Source organism: Trachypithecus francoisi, unplaced genomic scaffold (genome assembly GCF_009764315.1).
Source record: "Trachypithecus francoisi isolate TF-2019V2 unplaced genomic scaffold, Tfra_2.0 Lachesis_group3, whole genome shotgun sequence".
NCBI classification, from domain to species: Eukaryota; Metazoa; Chordata; class Mammalia; order Primates; family Cercopithecidae; genus Trachypithecus; species Trachypithecus francoisi.
This window is the reverse complement of record NW_022681468.1, coordinates 133,517,094-133,536,606: the sequence shown is the minus strand read 5'-3', so window position 1 is coordinate 133,536,606 and position 19,513 is coordinate 133,517,094. Positions and strand designations below refer to the sequence as shown.

Genomic DNA, 19,513 nt, shown 5'->3' with positions numbered 1-19,513 from the left:
ACATTTGAGATTTTCCCTAGGGTTTTGGTAGATTCTTTTTATTATGTTTAAAATTCTTCCCCTTATTTCCTAATTTGAATGAGTGTTAAATGTATCAAAACTTATTTTTTCCCCAATTAATTCAGGTATTGGTATGTTCTTTTCCCCTCCTTTAATGTTTTAACATACTGAACTAGAAAGGCAGGTTTCTTGTTTTGCTTTAAAGACTGCTAGATATGATTGCTATAATTTTATGTAGGTTTTTTGCATCTATGAACAAAAGTGAAATGGGTGTTAAACTTTTTTTTTTAGTTCTTTTCCTTTCCATTTTTGGTATCAATATTATTCTGGCTACATGAAAGAAGCCAAATAGTTTTCCTTTTTTGTTTCTTTTCTTGGAAGCTTTTTATAATTACAGATTTTCTGCCCTTTGATTAAAATTGTGAAACTGTCTGAGTCTAGTGTTCTTTTTTCAAGGGGATTCTTTTTGTCTCTGAATTTAGCTTCTTTAATGATTATTTAGATGTACTATTTCTAGAATAGTTTTTGGTTATTTCTAAAATAATTTTTGGTTCTAGAAAAGTGTTCATATCATGTATGTTTTAAAATATATTAGCATAAACTGACTCTGGTGGTATGTTTGAAATCTTGACTGTATCCATAACTATGTACACCCCTCCTTTTGGTAGCTTTCCAATATTGTTTAGTTTTGTCTTTTTCTTTTTCTATCACGCTTCCTGGGAGATTTATCTGTTTATTGTTCTTTCCAGAGAACCAGCTTTGGTTATCTTGCTAATCTGTGCTATTTTAAAATTTCATTAATCTTTATAGAAATAAAGACAAATGATCTCTTCTACCTGGGGTGGATTGATTTTTTGTTTTTTAATTTCCTTACCTCATTTATTGTTTTTCTTATTTTTAAATAAATATATTTGTGTCTTTAAATTTCTCTTCAACTATAGGTTAACTATATTCCAGGACTTGTTTTGATGTATATTTCTTTTATGGTTATTTAGTTCTAAATAGTATATGATTTTCATAGTAATTTTTAGAAGTGTGTTTTTTAGTTTGCAAGCACATAGGGTTGTTTGTTTACTGTTGTCTAGTTTTTATTTTTCTAAGTATGTATGTGACAAGGTCTTGCTCTGATGTCCAGGCTGGAGAGCAGTGTTGTGATTATGGCTCACTGCAGCTTTGACCTCCTGGGCTTAAGAGTTCTCCCACCCCAACCTCCTGAGGAGCTGGGACTACAGGCGCATGCCACCATGCCATGCTAATTTTTTTTTTTTTTTTTTTTTTTTTGAGACAGAGTCTCACTCTGTTGCCCAGACTGAAGTGCAATCAGTGTGATCTCAGCCCACTGCAACCTTCACCTCCCAGGCTCCTGAGTAGCTGGGACTACAGGCATGTGCTACCATGCCCAGCTTATTTTTGTATTATATTTTTTGTAGCGACTGGGCTTCGCCATGTTGCCCAGGCTGGTCTTTAACTCTTGGACTCAAATGATCCACCAGCCTTGACCTCCCAAAGTGCTGGGATTACAGGCCCAGCCTAGTTTATTTTCAATTTCATTATGATTAGAGAATTGATATATTACGTTTTTAAATGTATTGAGACTTATTTGTGGCCAAGTGCATGTTCACTTTTTGTAGAAGTTCTATGTGTTCTTTGATAGAAAATGTATTCATTATTTGTTGTCTAATCTGTTCTATATTTGTTCTTCATGACATCGGTATCCTTGCCTTTTTTTGTTGCAGCTTTATTGGTTTCTGTTAGAAGTGTATTAAAAATCATCAATTATAATTATAGTTTTAAAAAATCCTTATGATTGTGGCCATTTTTGTTTGGGAGTGTCTTATTTGACTTACTGAAGTCTCCTTGATTCCTTTCATTATTGTGCAGTGTCTGTTATATCTTTCTTCATCCCTCTATTTTCAAACTTTGTATGTCATTTATCAGTAAGAGCATTCTTTTTATAACCAGTCTAATTTCTGCCTGTTAATAAGTGAATTTAATTTCTTTACATTATTACATAACTTGAAGTTGTCTTAGCCACCTTATTTTTTATGTTTTCTATTATGTCATGTCTTTGGTTCTTGTCTGTCTTCTGCTGGATTGAATGGGTTTTCATTATGTCTTTATTTTTACTGGTTTGGAAAGATGTTAGAATTCTTTAACTTGGTTTCCTCTGTCTGTTAAGTTAGATAATATTTTACTTTGTTGTTTTGAATACACCCACACCCAGTTAATCATCAATGTATTTTTATAGTCTGTACTAATTTAGATTTATCATGTTTTCTGATATCTTCATGATTCTTTTTTTCCAGATTCAGTTTCTTGCTTCCTGAAGTGTAGACCCTTCGTTATTTTCTGTGAAAACCTGAGTCTTAAACTCTCCAGTCTTTTTGAAAATTGTTACTTTGCACTTATTCTTCAATGACAGTTTATCTGAATATAGTTCTAGATGGCCAACTTTTCCTTCTCAGCCGGTTAAAGATATCCTTATATTGTCAACAGACAATATAAATATTACAATGTTGAAACATCACAGACTGGGGCCTATCAGGGGGAGGGGGGAGGAGGGAGGGATTGCATTGGGGAGTTATACATGATATAAACGTTATGCACATGTACCCTAGAACTTAAAGTATAATAAAAAAAAAAAAAAGAAAAAAAAAAAAAGAAAGTGTTAATGAGCCATCTGCTGTCAGCTTTTTAGATAATTATGCTATTAGACTATTTTTCTCTGTTCTTTTAAAATAATGATTTGGTAGTTTAGGGAGTACTCTCTTTATCTTTAAAATTCTGTACTTTCACTGTGATGTATACACAGGTGGATTTGTTTTCTTTATTCTTCATAAGATCCATGTCTTCAGTTTGGGAAATTCTCAGCATTAGCTCTTAAAATACTGTCATTCACTCCTCTTGGGATTTCTTTTTTTCTTTTTTGGAGACAGAGTCTCACTCTGTTGCCCAGGCTGGAGTGCAGTGGCATGATCTTGGCTCACTGCAGTCTCCGTCTCCCAGGTTCAAGCGATTCTTGTGCCTCAGCCTCCCGAGTAGCTGAGATTACAGGCATGCAGCACCACACCTGGCTAATTTGTGTGTTTTTAGTAGAGCCAGGGTTTCACCACGTTGGCCAGGCTGGTCTCCTGGCCTCAAGTGATCCTCCCTCCTCCACCTCCCAAAGTGCTGGGATTACAGATGTGAGCCACTGCGCCCGGGCCTCTCTGGGATTTCTTTCTATAACTTCTGTTATAGTAGGGACAGAACATCTGTCTTCAATGGATGTTAACCTGTCTTTTGTGTTTTTATCCCCTTGTTTTCTGTATCTCTTTGTAGGTGATTTCTTTATATCTGCCTTCTAATTCACTCATTCCTTCTATGTCCATTATATTGTTCAACATATCCGTCAAATTTCCTTGAGTTCTTCTTAATTTCAGTGACTGTGTTTTTCATTTGTGTAATTTATTATTTCGATCTTTTTCAAATTCAACTTTTTTTGTGATAAAATTGGCTCTTGCCTAATGTTTTTTTGTGAGCATTTTTTTTTTACAAATTAATGCTAATTTTAAAATCTTTTTTGAATTGTTATATTATCTCTTCTTCTTATAGTAGAAATTTTCCCTTTCCTCACATCTGCTGATTCTTTCTTTCCACAGCTTGTTTGTTTACGCAATTTGTTACCTTTTTGAAATCATCATTAGCAGTTTGCTTTTTGAGAGAGTCCTATATATTCTAGATGAGTAAATGTCCCTATAGGGTGGTTTTCAATTTACCTTTGCTAGTTTCAAGTTTTCATTGATTCCACATCGGCTTTCTTCTATTTTAAAGTTTTGGCATGTATCATCTAGGTAAGATGAATTTGGACTTCCCTCTTGTTTGTTTTAATTACTCGCAAGAGAATCTTTTTCTACCCATGGTTTAGTTTCATTTCTGCTCACCTAAGGCTGTGGGTAGAATTTTTGTAGCCTGTGTTTCACAGGTGTATCCCTTCATGACTCACATGCATCAGCTTCTAGCTTTTAAGCTATTTTGGCTTCTGTTCCTGTTTGTTGCTCTCACTTTGAATTGCTGCTTTATTCTTAGTGCCAGGGCATTTCCCTTGCCTGAGTTTGAGCTTAGCAATATTTCCTCCATTACATTTTATCTGGCATGTCCATGGATTTAGAGTAGAATAGTCTTCTCAGTCATCTTGGTCCACTATATTAATTGGAAACTTCCATTTAAGTCCTTGTGATCTAGTCCTTGTTAGGGAAATTTGAAAAATCAGGTAATGGCACTTTAAAGGCACCTTTAAGTCTTTCTTCGATATTTTTCTTTTGACCACGTAATCCTAAGATATGAAAATATTTCTTAAAGCTTCAGACTGTTAAAGGATATGGTACTGATCTCCCTCTTTTTTTTTTTCCTTGGGCTGGAGGTTGTGTTTTGTGTTACTTGTGAATCATATGTCTAAGAAAAACAAGATAATTAATTTTTCAAATCCTTATCATGTCTCCTTCACATAACCTCAGAAGATCCTAGGTGGTCTAGAAATGTGACATTTCAACAGGAGAAAAAAGTTATATGCTTTTGAGTATGTTTATTATGGTGTTAACCTTTAAAAGTGAAAAGGGGACTTAACAATAGGGACAGAGTTCAGTACATTATGTTCATTGCAATTTATTGAATTGTATAGCCGTTTAACATGCTTATAAAGATTACATGGAGATAGATATTCCTTTTATATTGCTGTGGGCAAACAGTACAAAATTGTGTATATGCTATAGATGAAAATTGGAAGGGAATATTAAAAATAAAAATGGATGGTGGTGGTAGGATTATGGGCAGTTTTTCCTTTAAAAACAATTTCTTTCAATAATAATGTCATTCTTGCAGTCTTAATATAGAACCAAGTAAATAGTATTCCTTTTCTTGCTAGATTCTAGGTAGAATGAAAAATCATAATTAAAAAAGGAGTGACAGGTTGAGGTCAAGATAGTCACCTTTATTTCCAAGGAAGCTTGATGTTAAAGTGTGTGGCTAAGGTGTGAGCCACCTCACACCGCAGCTGGTGTGCTGCTCACTAAACCTCACATTTAGCTCCCCAGTTAAAGCAACACCCCAAACCAGAGCAGGTCTCCCTCATACCCTGCCCACTTCTGCCCACAATTAGAACAGGGCCTGTCTCTGGAGAAGTAAGATTAGAACTTGTATTCTTTACAGGTAGGCTAATAACAACTCTGTTGAACTCACCCAGCTTATTCTTCCCAAATATATTAAGTAAGTTACTTCACTTGAAATTAATAGAGGGCCACAGAAAGGCTAACACTTAGTGTTTGAGGTCCTACCACAAGGAAGGAGGAATCATGGGGAGTTGAGGATAAATTCTTAATGGCTGTGTTCATTTTAGAGTAAGAATGCCATATGTATATTTTGGCATTTGTTGATTAGGTCACTTGATAATGTGTAACTGCTGAAGTTTAATTTTTATTTTTGTTAGGATCTTCAGTATATCCCAATTATTTTCTGCTTTTAGGCGTTTAAATGCAGAATTACAGGCAAAAACAGCTGATGTGGTTCGACAAGCTAAGGAAATAATAGTAAGTAAATGTACAATTATTAATAATTCCATATAAATGCTAGTTTTTTATCTTTTTCATTTGATATATGACATATATACAAAAACTAGCCAAAGAATGTGTGTTCAGTTCAATGAATTATTACAAACTGAACATGAATGTATATGCACAGGTATAGGAATGTGTATATGTATATGTTTTTAGTAAGCACACATTTTCTAAAAGCCACTGAAAAAGTACTTTCCATTTAGATGCTCCAGTCATCTAAATTCTCATTATAAATTCTCATTATTAATTGATAGGAGTGACTCTCCTTAGAGGAGTAGAGTCTACTTTAAAACTTTTACCAGTTCTTACCTAATTTTGATTCTTACTTTCTATCCTCCCTGTCCCCCACAATAGAGTTGATGGAAGCAGGGAAGGAAACCTAGGCAGTATTTTATCTTAATGCCTTATACAAATCTACAATTATTTGTTAGTTTAGGAATAAGAAATGTATAATATATAACATTTCAAGTAATTGTGTTTTGATAATGGTTACAGATTTGTATTTTATAAGTAGATGTTTTACTAAAAATATTTATAATTAAATTTATAATTACGTTTTACTAATTTATAATTAAATGTTTTACTAAAAATATTTTTATTTCATCTTTTAGTTTTTGCCAGTGTCTGAAGAGCAGGAAAATACTTGTACAAAAGGACCCCACTTTATAGTAGATGACGGATTCCTTACGTTTTCTGCTCAGAGAGCCCCATAAAAAGAATCTCCCCTTGGCTGGGTGCGGTGGCTCACGCCTGTAATCCCAGCACTTTGGGAGGCCGAGACGGGCGGATCACGAGGTCAGGAGATGGAGACCATCCTGGCTAACACGGTGAAACCCCGTCTGTACTAAAAAATACAAAAAACTAGCCGAGCGTGGTAGCAGGCGCCTGTAGTCCTAGCTACTCAGGAGGCTGAGGCAGGAGAATGGCATAAACCCGGGAGGCAGAGCTTGCAGTGAGGTGAGATCTGGCCACTGCACTCCCGACTGGGTGACAGAGCGAGACTCCGTCTCAAAAAAAAAAAAAAAAACAAAAAAACCAAAAAACTCCCCCTGCAAATAAAAAACAGAACAGAATACGGACAAGCTAGGAAAGGGGTTGGGGAGTGGATTCCTACCCCTGCAGAAGCGAACAATATAAGGTTTCTCATATTTAATTTTTGTTTACTCACTTTCTCTTTTTAAATTTTTTAATGTTTGTGATTACATAGTAAGTGTTTATGGGGTAAATGAGATATTTTGATACAGGCATGCATTGTATAATAATCACATCATGGAAAATGGGGTATCCATCCCCTCAACTATTTATCCTTTGTGTTACAAAAAAATCCAGTTATACTCTTTTAGTTAATTTAAAATGTACAATTAAGTTATTTTGACTATAATAAACATGTTGTGCTATGAAATACTAGGTACTATTCATTCTTTCTAACTATATTTTTTGTACCCATTAACCATCCTTGTCTCCCACCCCTGCATCCCCCACTACCCTTCCCAGTCTCTGGTAACCATTCTTCAACTCTCTATCTCCATAAGTTAAGTTGTTTGGATTTTCAGATCCCACAAATAAGTGAGAACATGTGAAGTTTGTCTTTCTGTGCCTGACTTATTTCACTCAGTGGCCTCCAGTTACATCCATGTTGTTGCAAGTGACAGGGCCTCATTGTTTTTTGTGGCTGAATAGTACTCCATTGTGTATATGTACCACATTTTATTTATCCATTCATCTGTTCATGGACACTTTGGTTGCTTCCAGATCTTGGCTATTGTGAACAGTGCTGCAACAAACATGGAAGTGCAGATATCTCTTTGATGTATTGATTTCCCCTCTTTTGGACCTATACGCAGCAGTGGGATTGTTGGATCATATGGTAACTTTAGTTTTTTGAGGAACCTCCAAACTATTTCCTTTGTGGTTGTACTAATTTACATTCCCACCCACAGTGTACCAGGGTTCCGTTTCTCTACATCCTCACCAGCACTTGTTATTGCCTGTCTTTTGGATATAAGCCATTTTATCAGAGTTGAGATGATATTGTAGTTTTGATTTGCTGCATTTCTCTGATGAACAATGATGTTGAACACCTTTTTAATGCCTGTTTGCCATTTGTATGTTTTTCTTGAGAAATGTCTATTCACATCTTTTGCTCATTTTTAAATTGGATTATTAGTTTTTTTTCCTATAGTGTTGTTTGATCTCCTTATATTTTCTGCCTTGTATTCTGTTGTCGATGCGTAGTTTGCAAATATTTTCTCCCATTCTGTGGGCTGTCTCTTTATTGTTTCCTTCCCTGTGCAAAAGCTTTTTAACTTTATTTGATCCCTTTTGTCCATTTTTGCTTTGGTGATCTTTGCTTGTGGGGTATTACTGAAGAAATCTTTGTCTCCAATGTCCTGGAGAGTTTCCTCAATGTTTTCTTATAGTAATTTCATCGTTTTGAAATCTTAGATTTAAGTATTTAATCCATTTTGATTTGATATTTGTATATGGCAAGAGGTAGGGGTCTAGTCTCATTCTTCTGCATGTGGATATTCCGTTTTCCCTTTGTGTATGTTCTTGGCAACCTTGTCAAAAATGAGTTCACTGTAGGTGTATGGATTTGTTTCTGGATTTTCTCTATTCTGTTCCATTGGTGTGTGTGTCTGTTTTTATGCCAGCACTCTGATGTTTTGGTTACTATAGCACCATAGTATAATTTGAAGCCAGGTAATGTGATTTCTCCAGTTTTGTTCTTTTTGCTTAGGGTAGCATTGGCTATTCTGAGTCTGTTGTGGTTCCACATAAATTTTAGGGTTGTTTTTTCTGCTTCTGTGAAAATGTGATTGGTATTTTGCAAGGGGTTGCATTGAATCTGTAGATTGCTTTGGGTAGTATGAATATTTTAACAATATTGATTTTTCTAATCCATGAACATGGAATATCTTTCCATTTTTTGTGTCCTCTTCAAATTCTTTCATTGATGTTTTACAGTTTTTGTTGTAGAGATATTCTACTGCTTTGGTTATATTAAGTCCTAGGTATTTTATTTGTGGCTGTTGTAAATGGGGTTACTTTTTTATTTCTTTTTCAGATTGTTGACATACAGAAACACTACTGATTTTTGTATGTTGATCTTGTATCCTGCAACTTTACTGAGTTTATCATTTCTAATAGTTTTTGGTGGAGTCTTTCGGTTTTTCCAAATACAAGAGCATATCATCTGCAAATGAGGATAATTTGACTTCTTCCTTCTGATTTGGATGCCCTTTATTTCTTTATCTTGTCTGATTGCTCTAGTTAGTACTTTCAGTACTATGTTGAATAACAGTGGTGAAAGTAGGCCAGATCTTAAAGGAAAGACGGTCAGTTTTTCCCATTCGGTATTACACTAGCTGTGGGTCTGTCATATATGACTTTTATTATATTGAGGTCTGTTCCTTTTATACCCAGTTTTTGAAGTGTGTTTATCAGGAAGGGATGTTGAATTTTATCAAATGCTTTTCCAGGAATAGTTGAAATGATCATATGGTTTTTGTCCTTCATTCTGTTGATATGATGTATCACATTGATTGATTTGTGTATGCTGAACCATCCTTGCATCCCTGCGGTAAATCCCACATGGTCATGACAAATGATCTTTTTAATATATTACTGAATTCTGTTTGTTAGTATTTTTGAGGATTTTTACATCAATATTCATTAGAGATATTGGCACGTAGTTTTCTTTTTTTGATGTGTCTTTGGTTTTGGTGTCAGGGTAATACTAGCCTCATAAAATGAGTTTGGAAGTAGTCCCTCCTCCTCCAATTTTTGGAATAGTGTGAGTTGGTTTGGTATTAGTTCTTCTTTAAATGTTCAATAGAATTCACAGTGTAGCCATCAGGTCCTGGGCTTTTCTTTACTGGGAAAATTTTTTTATTGTGGCTTCAATCTTATTACTTATTATTGTTCTGTTTAGGTTTTGGATTTCTTCATGGTTCAATCTTGGTAGGTTGTATGTATGTGTCTAGGAATTTATCTGTTTCCTCTAGATTTTCCAATTTATTGACATATAGTTGCTCATAATAGCCATTAATGAGCCTTTGAACTTCTGCATTGTCAGTTGTAATGCCTCCTTTTTAATCTCTAATTTTATTTATTTGAGTTGTCTCCCTTATTTTCTTTGTTAGTCTATTAATTTTGCTTATCTTAAAAAAAACAAACTTTTTGTTTCATCAATCTTTTCTTCATTTCAAATTCTCTATGCTCTAATCTCAAATGCTCTAATCTTCATTTCTTTTCTTCTACTAATTTTGGGTTTGGTTTGCTTTTGCTTTTCTGTTAGGATGCATTGCTGGCTGGATGTGGTGGCTGATGCCTGTAATACCAGCACTTTGGGTGGCCAAGGCATGCAACTTGAACCTGGAAGTTTGAGACCAGCCTAGGCAACATGGTGAAAGTCCATCTCTAGAAAAAAATACAAATTAGTCAGATGTGGTGGTGCACGCCTGTAGTTCCAACTACTTGGGGGGCTGAGGAGGGAGGATGGTTGAGCCCAGGAAGGTCCAGTCTGTAGTGAGCCATGATCATGCCACTACACTACAGCCTGGGCATCAGAGTTTCTCTCTGTCTCAAACTAACAAACAAACAAACAAAAAAAAAAAAAAGGGAAGAAAAGATGCATTGCTAAGTCATTTATTTGAAGTTTTTGTTCTTTTTTGTTGTAGGCACTTACAGCTGCATAAATTTCCCTCTTAGTACTGCTTTCACTATATCCCATAGATCTTGGCATGTTGTGTTTTCATTATCATTTGTTTCAAGAAATTTCTCAATTTCCTTCTTATTTTCTTCATTTACCCACTGGTAATTTAGGTGCATGTCATCTAATTTCTGTGTCTTTTTATAGTTTCCAAAGTTCTGGTTATTAATGTCTAGTTTTATTCCATGTGGTCAGAGAAGATGCTTGATATTATTTCAGTTTTTAAAATATTTTACAGCTTGTTTTGTGACCTAACATATGGTCTGTCCTTGAGAATGATATTCATGCTGAGGAGAATAATGTGTATCTGTAGCCTTTGGATGAAATGTTCTGTAAATGTCTATTGGGCCCACTTGTTCTGTAGTGCAGATTCAGTCTCATGTTTGTTGAGTTCTTTCTGGGAAATCTGTCCAGTGCCAAAAGTGGGTGCTGAAGTCTCCAGCTATTATTGTATTGCAGTCTAGCTCTCTCTTTAACTCAAATAATATTTGCTTTATGTACCTGGGTGCTCCAGTGTTGTGTGCATATATATACAATCATTATATCCTGTTGCTGGATTGACCTGTTTAGCATTATATAATGACCTTCTTTGACTCCTCTTACAGTTTTTGTTTTGAAATCTATTTTGTCTAAGTATAGGTTCTCCTGCTTTTTTTTTTTTCCTTTTTGGTGTAGAATATCTTTTTCTACCCTTTTTATTTTCAGTCTATATATATCTTTATAAGTGAAGTATGTTTCTTGTAAGCAACAGATCATAGGGTCTTGTTTTATCATCCATTAAACCAGTCCGTCTTTTGATTGAAGAGTTTAGTCCATTTACATTCAATGTTATTACTGATAAGGGCCTTAATCCTGCCATTTCATTATTTGTTTTCCAGTTGTCTTGTGGTATTCCTTCCTGTCTTCCTTTTATTGAAAGTGATTTTCTCTTGTGGTATAATTTAATTTCCTGATTTTTATTTTTTGTGTGGTCATTGTATGTTTTTTTGACTTGAGGTTACTGTGAGGCTTGCAAATACTATCTTATAACCCATTGTTTAAAGCTGATGACAACTTGACACTGATTGCATAAACAAACATGCAAAAAGAAAACTAATACAAGCTCTACACTTTTATCTCCCTAGTTTTTGACTTGTTACTGTTTCTGTCTTCTTGTACTGTCTATGTCTTAAAAAGTTGTTGTAGTTATTATTTTTAATTGGTTCATCATTTAGTCTTTCTACGTAAGAGCAGCTTACACTCAATTACAATGTTATAATATTCAGTGTTTTTCTGTATGTTTACTATTACCAGTGAGTTTTGTACCTTCAGATGATTTCTTCTTGCTTAACATCCTTTTCTTTTAGATTAAAGAACTACCTTTAGCATTTCTTGTGGGACAGGTCTAGTGTTGATGGAATGCCTCAGCTTTTGTTTTTCTGGGAAGATCTGTTATTCTCTTTAATGTTTGAAGGATATTTTTGCTGGATATACTATTCTAAGGTAAAAGATTTTTTTTTCTTCAGCCCTTTAAATATGTCATGCCACTCTTTCCTGGTCTGTATGGTTTCCACTGAGAAGTCTGCTGCTAGATGTATTGGAGCTTCTTTGTATGTTGTTTGTTTCTTTTCTCTTGCTGTTTTTAGGATCCTTTATCCTTGACCTTTGGGAGTTTGATTATTAAATGCCTTGAGGTAGTCTTTTTTGTGTTAAATCTGCTTGGTGTTCTATAATCTTCTTTTATTTGAACATTGATAACTTTCTCTAGGTTTGGGAAGTTCTCTGATATTATCCCTTCAAATAAACTTTCTACCTCTATCTCTCTTTCTGCCTCTTCTTTAAGACCAATAACTCTTATATTTGTCCCTTTGAGCCTATTTTCTAGATGTAGGCATGCTTCATTCTTTTTTCTTTTGTCTCCTTTGTATTTTCAAATAGCATGTCTTCAGGATTACTAATTCTTCTGCTTGATTGGTTCTGCTATTAAGAGACTCTGATGCAGTCTTCAGTATGTCAGGTGCATTTTTAACTCCAGAATTTCTGCTTGGTTCTTTTTAATTATTTCAATCTCTTTGTTAAATTTATCTGATAGAATTTTGAACTCCTTTTCCGTTATTTGAGATTCTTTGAGCTCTCTCAAAACAGCTCTTTTGAATTTACTGTCTGAAAGGTCACATGTCTCTGTTTTTCCAGGATTGGTCACTGGTATCTTATTTAGTTCATTTGGCAAAGTCATGTTTTCCTGGATGATCTTGATGCTTGTAGATGTTTGTCAGTGTGTAGGCATTGAAGAGTTAAGTATTGTACTCTTCACAGTCTGGGCTTATTTGTGCCAGTTTTTCTTGAGAAGGCTTTCCAGTTATTTAAAGGGACTTGGGTCCCCTGCCCAATATCACTAAGGTTCTTGCCGACTTGTAGAGGCTTTGGTGGTCTTGGATAAGAGCTGGAAGAATTCTCTGGGTTACCAGACAGAGACTCTTTCTCTTCCTTTATTTTCTCCCAGACAAACGGAGTCTCTTTCTCTCTGTGCTGAGCTGTCTGAAACTAGGGGTGTGGTGATGCAAGCACCCCTGCACCCAGCACCACTGGGATTGTGCTGGGTCAAACCTGAAGCCGGAACAGCACTGGATCTTGCCCACAACCTGCTATAAACACTACCTGGCTACCACCTATATTGACTCAAGGCCCTAGAGCTCTACAATCAGCAGGTGTTGAGGCCAGCCAGGTTTGTGTCCTTTCCTTCAGGGTGGCGAGTTCCCCCAGGCCCTGGGTGGGTCCAGAGATGCTGTCTAGTAGTCAGAGATTGAAGTTAGAAATCTTAGGAATTTATCTGGTGCTCTAGTGTTCTGTGGCTAAGCTGGCACTCAGACTACAACATAAAGTCCTTCACGCTCTCCCCTCCCCTTTCCACAGGCAGAGGAGCCTCTCCTTGTGGTCACCACCACCACCAGTCCATAGCAGGGTTTTGCCAGGCCACTGCTAGTGTTCACTTAAAGCCCAAGGGCTTTTCAGTCAGGTTGTGGTGAATATTGCCAGGCCTGGGACTCACCCTTCAAGGGAATGGGCTCCCCTCTGGCCCTGGGCAAGTCTAGAAATGCTGTCTAAGAGTCAAATCCTAGAATCAGGGACCCCAAGAGTCCACTTGGTACTCTGCTCTGCTGTGGCTGTGCTGGTACTTAAGGTGCAAGACAAAAGTCGCTTTACTTTTCCCTCTGCTTTCACAAGCAGAAGGAGTCTTTCACTGTAACCACTATAACTGGGAATGTGCTGGGCCACCCCTGAAGTCAGTGTGTCTCAGAGCCCAAGGGCCATGGCCTACTATTAATACCTTGGTATTGCTGCTGGTATTTGAGGCCCAAGGTCCCTTTAGCCAGCAGGTGATGAACGCTGTCAGAACTAGGTCCTTCCCTTCAAGGCAGCAGGTTCCCTCTTGGCCCAGGGTGTGTCTAGAAATGTCGTTCAGGAGCTAGGGCTTGTAATGGTGGCTGTATGACTCTGCCTGGCACCCCATTGGATGCCTTCCATGGCCGAGGTGGTATCCAAGATGCAAGATAACGTCCTCTTTACTCTTCCCTCTCCTCTCCTTAAACAGAAGGAAGGAGACACTTTTGTTGTTGTGAACGGCACTGCCTGGTGTTGGGGAAGGCATGGCAGAAGCAATCCTTTAGTGCCCCAGTTGGTGTTTCCCTAGGTCACAGTTGGTGTCTCCCTATGTGCCACCCTAGTCCTCTGGCTCTGAGCCGAGCCCAGCACTAGGGTTTGCCTAGAAATTGGAGTCCTTGTATCCTAGACTGCTTTCAGGTTTGCCTAGGACCCCAGAGCACTTTGGCCAGTGGTGCTGACTTGCTGACAAACTGGAGTTCTGACCCACAAGATGGGCGATTTTCCTCTGGATGTAGCTGGTCCAAATGCTTCCTCCATGCATGGGTACTATCTCAGCCCCACACGACTTTGCTCTCCACTCTGACAGGGCAGCACTGAGTTCAGTGTACAGTCCCCCATTCACTGTGCTGTCCCTTCCCCAAGTGCACAGACTCTTCAGGCTGCACAGGAGTGAGTCAGGGAGGGGTGGTGTCAGCAATTTAAGTCCCTCCAACCTTCTTCAATGACTTTCAATGATATGAAGTTAAAACCAGGTACTGTGATTGCTCACCTGATTTTTAGCTCTCATGATGATGTTTTTATGTGCAGGTAGTTGTTAAAATTTGGTGTTCCTGCAGAGGGTATGAATAGTGTAGGCTTCTATTCTACCATCTTGCCTCACTTTGATTTCTTGATGTGTCTTTGTCAAAAGCTTTTACTCCTGATACTTCACTTTTAGCATCTTCACAGTCTTCTCAACACTGAAGATTTTCCTGATTTGAGACAAATTTTTCTACCCATTAAGTGAATTTTTTTAAAAACGTCTTGTGCCTACTTCTAATTGTATGCTGTGTAAGTTGGAAGACTCTAAAGGGGTGGGGAAGCCGGAATTAGAAATATTGTGTAAAGGCCTTGATATTCTTACATTTTCCCCTTAGGATGGAATTTTTTAACCCATAACAAATGAAAGGTGCAACTAGTGTTATAGACCTTATCTTCATACTATAGCATTTAGAATTCTGTGCCTTTATGTTATGGAAACCTAGGACAGTTCTGAAATGATGAATGTTCAGAGAGGCACTTGAATATATCTTAGTGGTTTGGTTTTTTTCTGTATGATATATGACCTTTCTTTACTCATTTAAGAGAGATCGGCAAGAAATACGATCTAGGCCTGTTTCAAAACAAATGAAATCATGTGATGATGAAGATGATTACAGTTTAAGGTAAGTAACTTAAATTCTCAAGCACCTTCTTTTAAAATGATGTACATGGATCTTTAACTATGTAAGATCTTTTTGCATGCAAACATTGAAAATTCTATAATTTTAAGAATAATGTATATATAGGGGGCTTATACCAATCCGACACAGTGTAAGCCCTTTATCTCATGTAATTTTCAATATATTATTTTGAAATGTATATTCTTGTCCTCATTTTAAAAACTTTAGAGAGGAAACAGGAAATAGTATATAATTGATGTGAATAAAACTATGAAATCATATTGTAGCAGACACAATGATGATCACCAAACATTCCAGGTCTCTTACAGTTGTCAGTGGGCTATGAATAGAAGTTTAGTTAATCTTTTCCAAGCCAAAACAGACAACAATTGGTGTGTGAACCTCCAGCTGACTTTCCAGCCATGAAGATGAGTAAAATTCCAATTGGTAAAATCTCCTAGCCTGGTCTCTGGGTGACCGTGTGTGGAACATGTAGAAAAAAGGGTCCTTCTTCCTCACTATGGCTGCATTGAATGGGTTGAGCCGCTGGAATTTTTAGGTTACTAGCCTGCTTATCTTTGCTAATGTTGAAATTGGTATTGGGAATGGAATGCTGTGTAACAAAAACTCAGAAGTATGGCATTACCTTAGCAGTTAGGTGGGAACCAGCAAGGAAACTGATATTGGAGGCTGAAAAGATAAAGGATTAATGTTATGTAGTGGCAATGAATTTAGTAAAACTGTCATCTGTGGTAAATTGGGAGGCACAACAGGTGTCTAATGAACTTGTTCTCTGGGGAAAGAGGCTGAAACACAATATTAGCAGTATGTGGTCTTTTTTTTTTTTTGAGACAGAGTCTCTGTTGCCCAGGCTGGAGTGCAGTGGCTGGATCTCAGCTCACTGCAAGCTCCGCCTCCCGGGTTCACGCCATTCTCCTGCCTCAGCCTCCCGAGTAGCTGGGACTACAGGCACCCGCCACCGCGTCCGGCTAATTTTTTTTGTGTTTTTAGTAGAGACGGGGTTTCACCGTGTTAGCCAGGATGGTCTCGATCGCCTGACCTCGTGATCCGCCCGCCTCGGCCTCCCAAAGTGCTGGGATTACAGGCATGAGCCACTGTGCCCAGCCTCAGTATGTGCTCTTGAAGAGACAAGTTTGGGAAAGATTTGGCTGATTTACAAGCAGAAATAAAAGGGAATACCTGATTATCTAATTCAGAGTCACAAAGGTTTACAATCATGATTTCTTTGAAGAGCTTTATGGTTTTAACTCTTAGATTCAGGTTCTTTGATCCATTTTGAGTTAATTTTTGTATGTGGTATAAGAGTCAACCTCCATTCTTTTGCATATGGATAGTCATTTGTCTCAGCATTATTTGTTGAGAAGATTATTCTTTCCCCATTGAATGTTCTTAGCACTCTTATCAAAAATCAGTTGACTGTAGACATATGGTTTTATTTTTGGACTTTCATATCTGTTCCATTGATCTATATAGCTGTCATTATGCCAGCAGCACACTCTTGATTACCCTTGTTGTAATTGTCAAGTTGTGGAGTAAACTCAAGAATTACAAGGTAAAATCGAGAAAATCTATAAGGAACAAAAGCCTATCAAAATTCAACCTTGAGGCAAATATCAGACTAAACATGTGGACTTTATGACTATTGTTAAAATTTTCCAATGGATTAAGGCTTCTCAGGGCAAGAATCAGATTAAATGGCACATAGTGAAACTTTTCATTTGGGTAAAATGACCCACGGCAAAGACCTAACTAAAGTTATAGTCTCTCCTTAGAAGCTTGACAGTGTTAAAGTAACCCATTTTTTAAAAATTTTAATTTAATTTTATTATTATACTTTAAGTTCTAGGGTACATGTGCATAACGTGCAGGTTTGTTACATATGTATACTTGTGCCATGTTGGTGTGCTTCACCCATCAAAAGTAACCCATTTTTAAATTGAGAAAGAGAGGTCAGGTGAAGAAATAAATAAAGAATTAGTTTTGGAAAGAATTGTAGGTGATGTAATGGCATGTAGAACTGACTGAAATTAAATAGGGAAGAAACTCACTAGTTTGGGTTCCCCCAAAGAAACTCTAAGAATGGACTAAAATTATTTGTGGCTTTTAAAATATTAAAACAGCTATGGGTACCCCACCTCCCAGTATTCTAATATCGAGAAGCAGGCTGTAAGAGGTGCACAGCCCTACAGGGTTTAGAGACAAAAGAGAAGTTTATTCCTACATGGCAGTATATTTGGCTTATGTGAAATATTGGGATATTATTCATGTATTCAAAAATAATTATTGCACACAATCCAGTATTTCCCTTCCTAGATATTTGCCCAAGAGAAATATAAACATATATCCATGAAAAAACCTGCATGTGAATTTTTAGATCAGTTTTATTCATAATTACCAAAACCTGGAAATAATTCAAATGTTTATCAAATGGTGGCTGGATGAACAAATTATGGTATATCCATGCAGTGGAATACTACTTGGCAATAAAAAGCCATGAACTACTAGTAGAATAACAACATATTTGCTAAGTGAAAGAAGTCAGGCTAAAAAACATACATAATCTATGTTTCCACTTATTTGATGCTCTGGAAAAGGCAGAGCTTTAGGGACAGAAATCAAAGTGGTTGTCTGGGGCTTCAGTAGGGGTTAGGGGACTACCAAGGAACACAAGGGAACTTTTTGAGATGATGGAAATATTCTCTGTCTTGTGGTTGTGGTGGTTATGTGACAGTATATGTTTGCTAAAACATATTGAACTGTATATGTAAAAAGAGTATATTGTATGATATATCAATTGTCTCAAACCTGAAAAAAATAATTTTTGAACACTGTTAGTGCCAGGCATAACTACTGGTATTACAGTGATGAGTAAACAGACCTGATCTTGCTTCCAAGAAGTTAATATGTGTTGCTTTTGAGTATTTTTTAAGTACCTCAATTACACATTTTTGTATTTTGATATACATATGTATGCATACATATAACATGAAACCACTTTATTAGATGTAATACTCTGATATTCTGTGAAAAAAGATTTAAGTTATAAAAATTCCAAAATTTGGATTATACATAAGATTTAACATGGTGTTTATCCAGTAAACTGAAGAACTGAAATGATACTGACAACAGATGATGTTGTGATGATAATGCTCTGTTTATCTATCAGTTTTTTTAATGCTACTGTTTGAACAGATGGCTTTTACCATGTAAAACATGGCATTTGGTGATCAGTTGGGAATTGCTGAATATGGGAGATAATTCTGTAAAGAAACCATTCATTTCAGGTTGGAACAATGATATTCCACCTAAATAAGGAAGAATATATTTAAATAGGTCTTCAACACCCAGGATGACTCTGTCAAAAAATGTGATGGGAAACCAGAGTTTAATTTCCTAATAACGTAGTATACATATCCTCCAGTCTGCTTGAAACATGGTTTACCATACAGTCATTTCCATCATATTACAAACATTTCATGGAGTTAAACAAAAGTAAGAATACCATATTATGGCTTATTTTTCATGGAAATACACTAGCAAAGTAATATCATTGCAAAATCTGATGGAGACAGATAACCCTTAAATGTCTTTTGACTGATATGTATGCATGTGTGTTGGGGAATGGAATGAGAGGTACAGAAAATGTACTAAAGAAATGACAAACATTAATTTAAAATGAGGAAGATTCAAGAGGACACTTAAAATTTGTATAATATTTGGAAACATTTTCATGTCATTTGTGAGAGTGATTCTTTAGTTTCTGTAATTTTTAACATATTTTGAAAGCCTTTTTTTCTTCCCAGAGGTATTTCTAATAGTTAAGAGGTTTATTTATCTAAGTGTATCTTTGTATTTAATACTGAAAAAACTTATGCATGGCTAACTCACTGGGAGGCACCTGATGGAAAATAATTTTAGTTGTATGTCCTCTCCAATGGTTAGGACTTCTCAGGGGATATGATGGAGTTTTTTTCATAGCAATAATGGATGCTAACATGGTATGTTTTCAGAGATGTAAATACAATGCCCAAGACAATGTGTTAGGCAAACTTTTTCTGTAAAGGGGCAGATAGCAAATATTTTTAGATTTGTGGGTTAGTCTGTGTTGTACCTACTTAACTTTAAGGTTGTAGTGTGAAAACAGCCATAGATCATACATAAATGAATGAGTGGGTGGATTCAGCCTGTGGGCCATAGTTTGCAGACCTCCATAAACACTCCTTGTTTTTTTGTTGTTGTTGTTTGAGACGGAGTTTCGCTCTGGAGTGCAGTGGCGCAATCTCGGCTCACTGAAAGCTCCACCTCCTGGGTTCATGCCATTCTCCTTCCTCAGGCTCCCAAGTAGCTGGGACTACAGGTGCCCGCCACCACGCCTGGCTAATTTTTTGTATTTTTAGTAGAGA

The 19,513-nt window shown here is 36.6% G+C and overlaps 1 protein-coding gene across 9 annotated transcripts in view; it reads left to right on the top strand.

Moving 5' to 3' along the window:
- TEX9 (testis expressed 9) overlaps nt 1-19,513 on the top strand; it is a 79,630-nt gene that overhangs the window by 11,841 nt on the left and 48,276 nt on the right. For 6 of the 9 annotated variants that reach the window (XM_033190020.1, XM_033190018.1, XM_033190017.1 and 3 more), the window contains 2 exons: nt 5,501-5,564; nt 15,013-15,092. In XM_033190020.1, coding sequence (XP_033045911.1) covers nt 15,055-15,092 — 38 coding nt within the window. In that variant the 5' untranslated portion in view covers nt 5,501-5,564; nt 15,013-15,054. Of the gene's footprint in view, nt 1-5,500; nt 5,565-11,987; nt 13,010-15,012; nt 15,093-19,513 lie in introns of those variants that run through there. The other 3 variants (XM_033190022.1, XM_033190021.1, XM_033190023.1) reach the window with 2 other exon arrangements.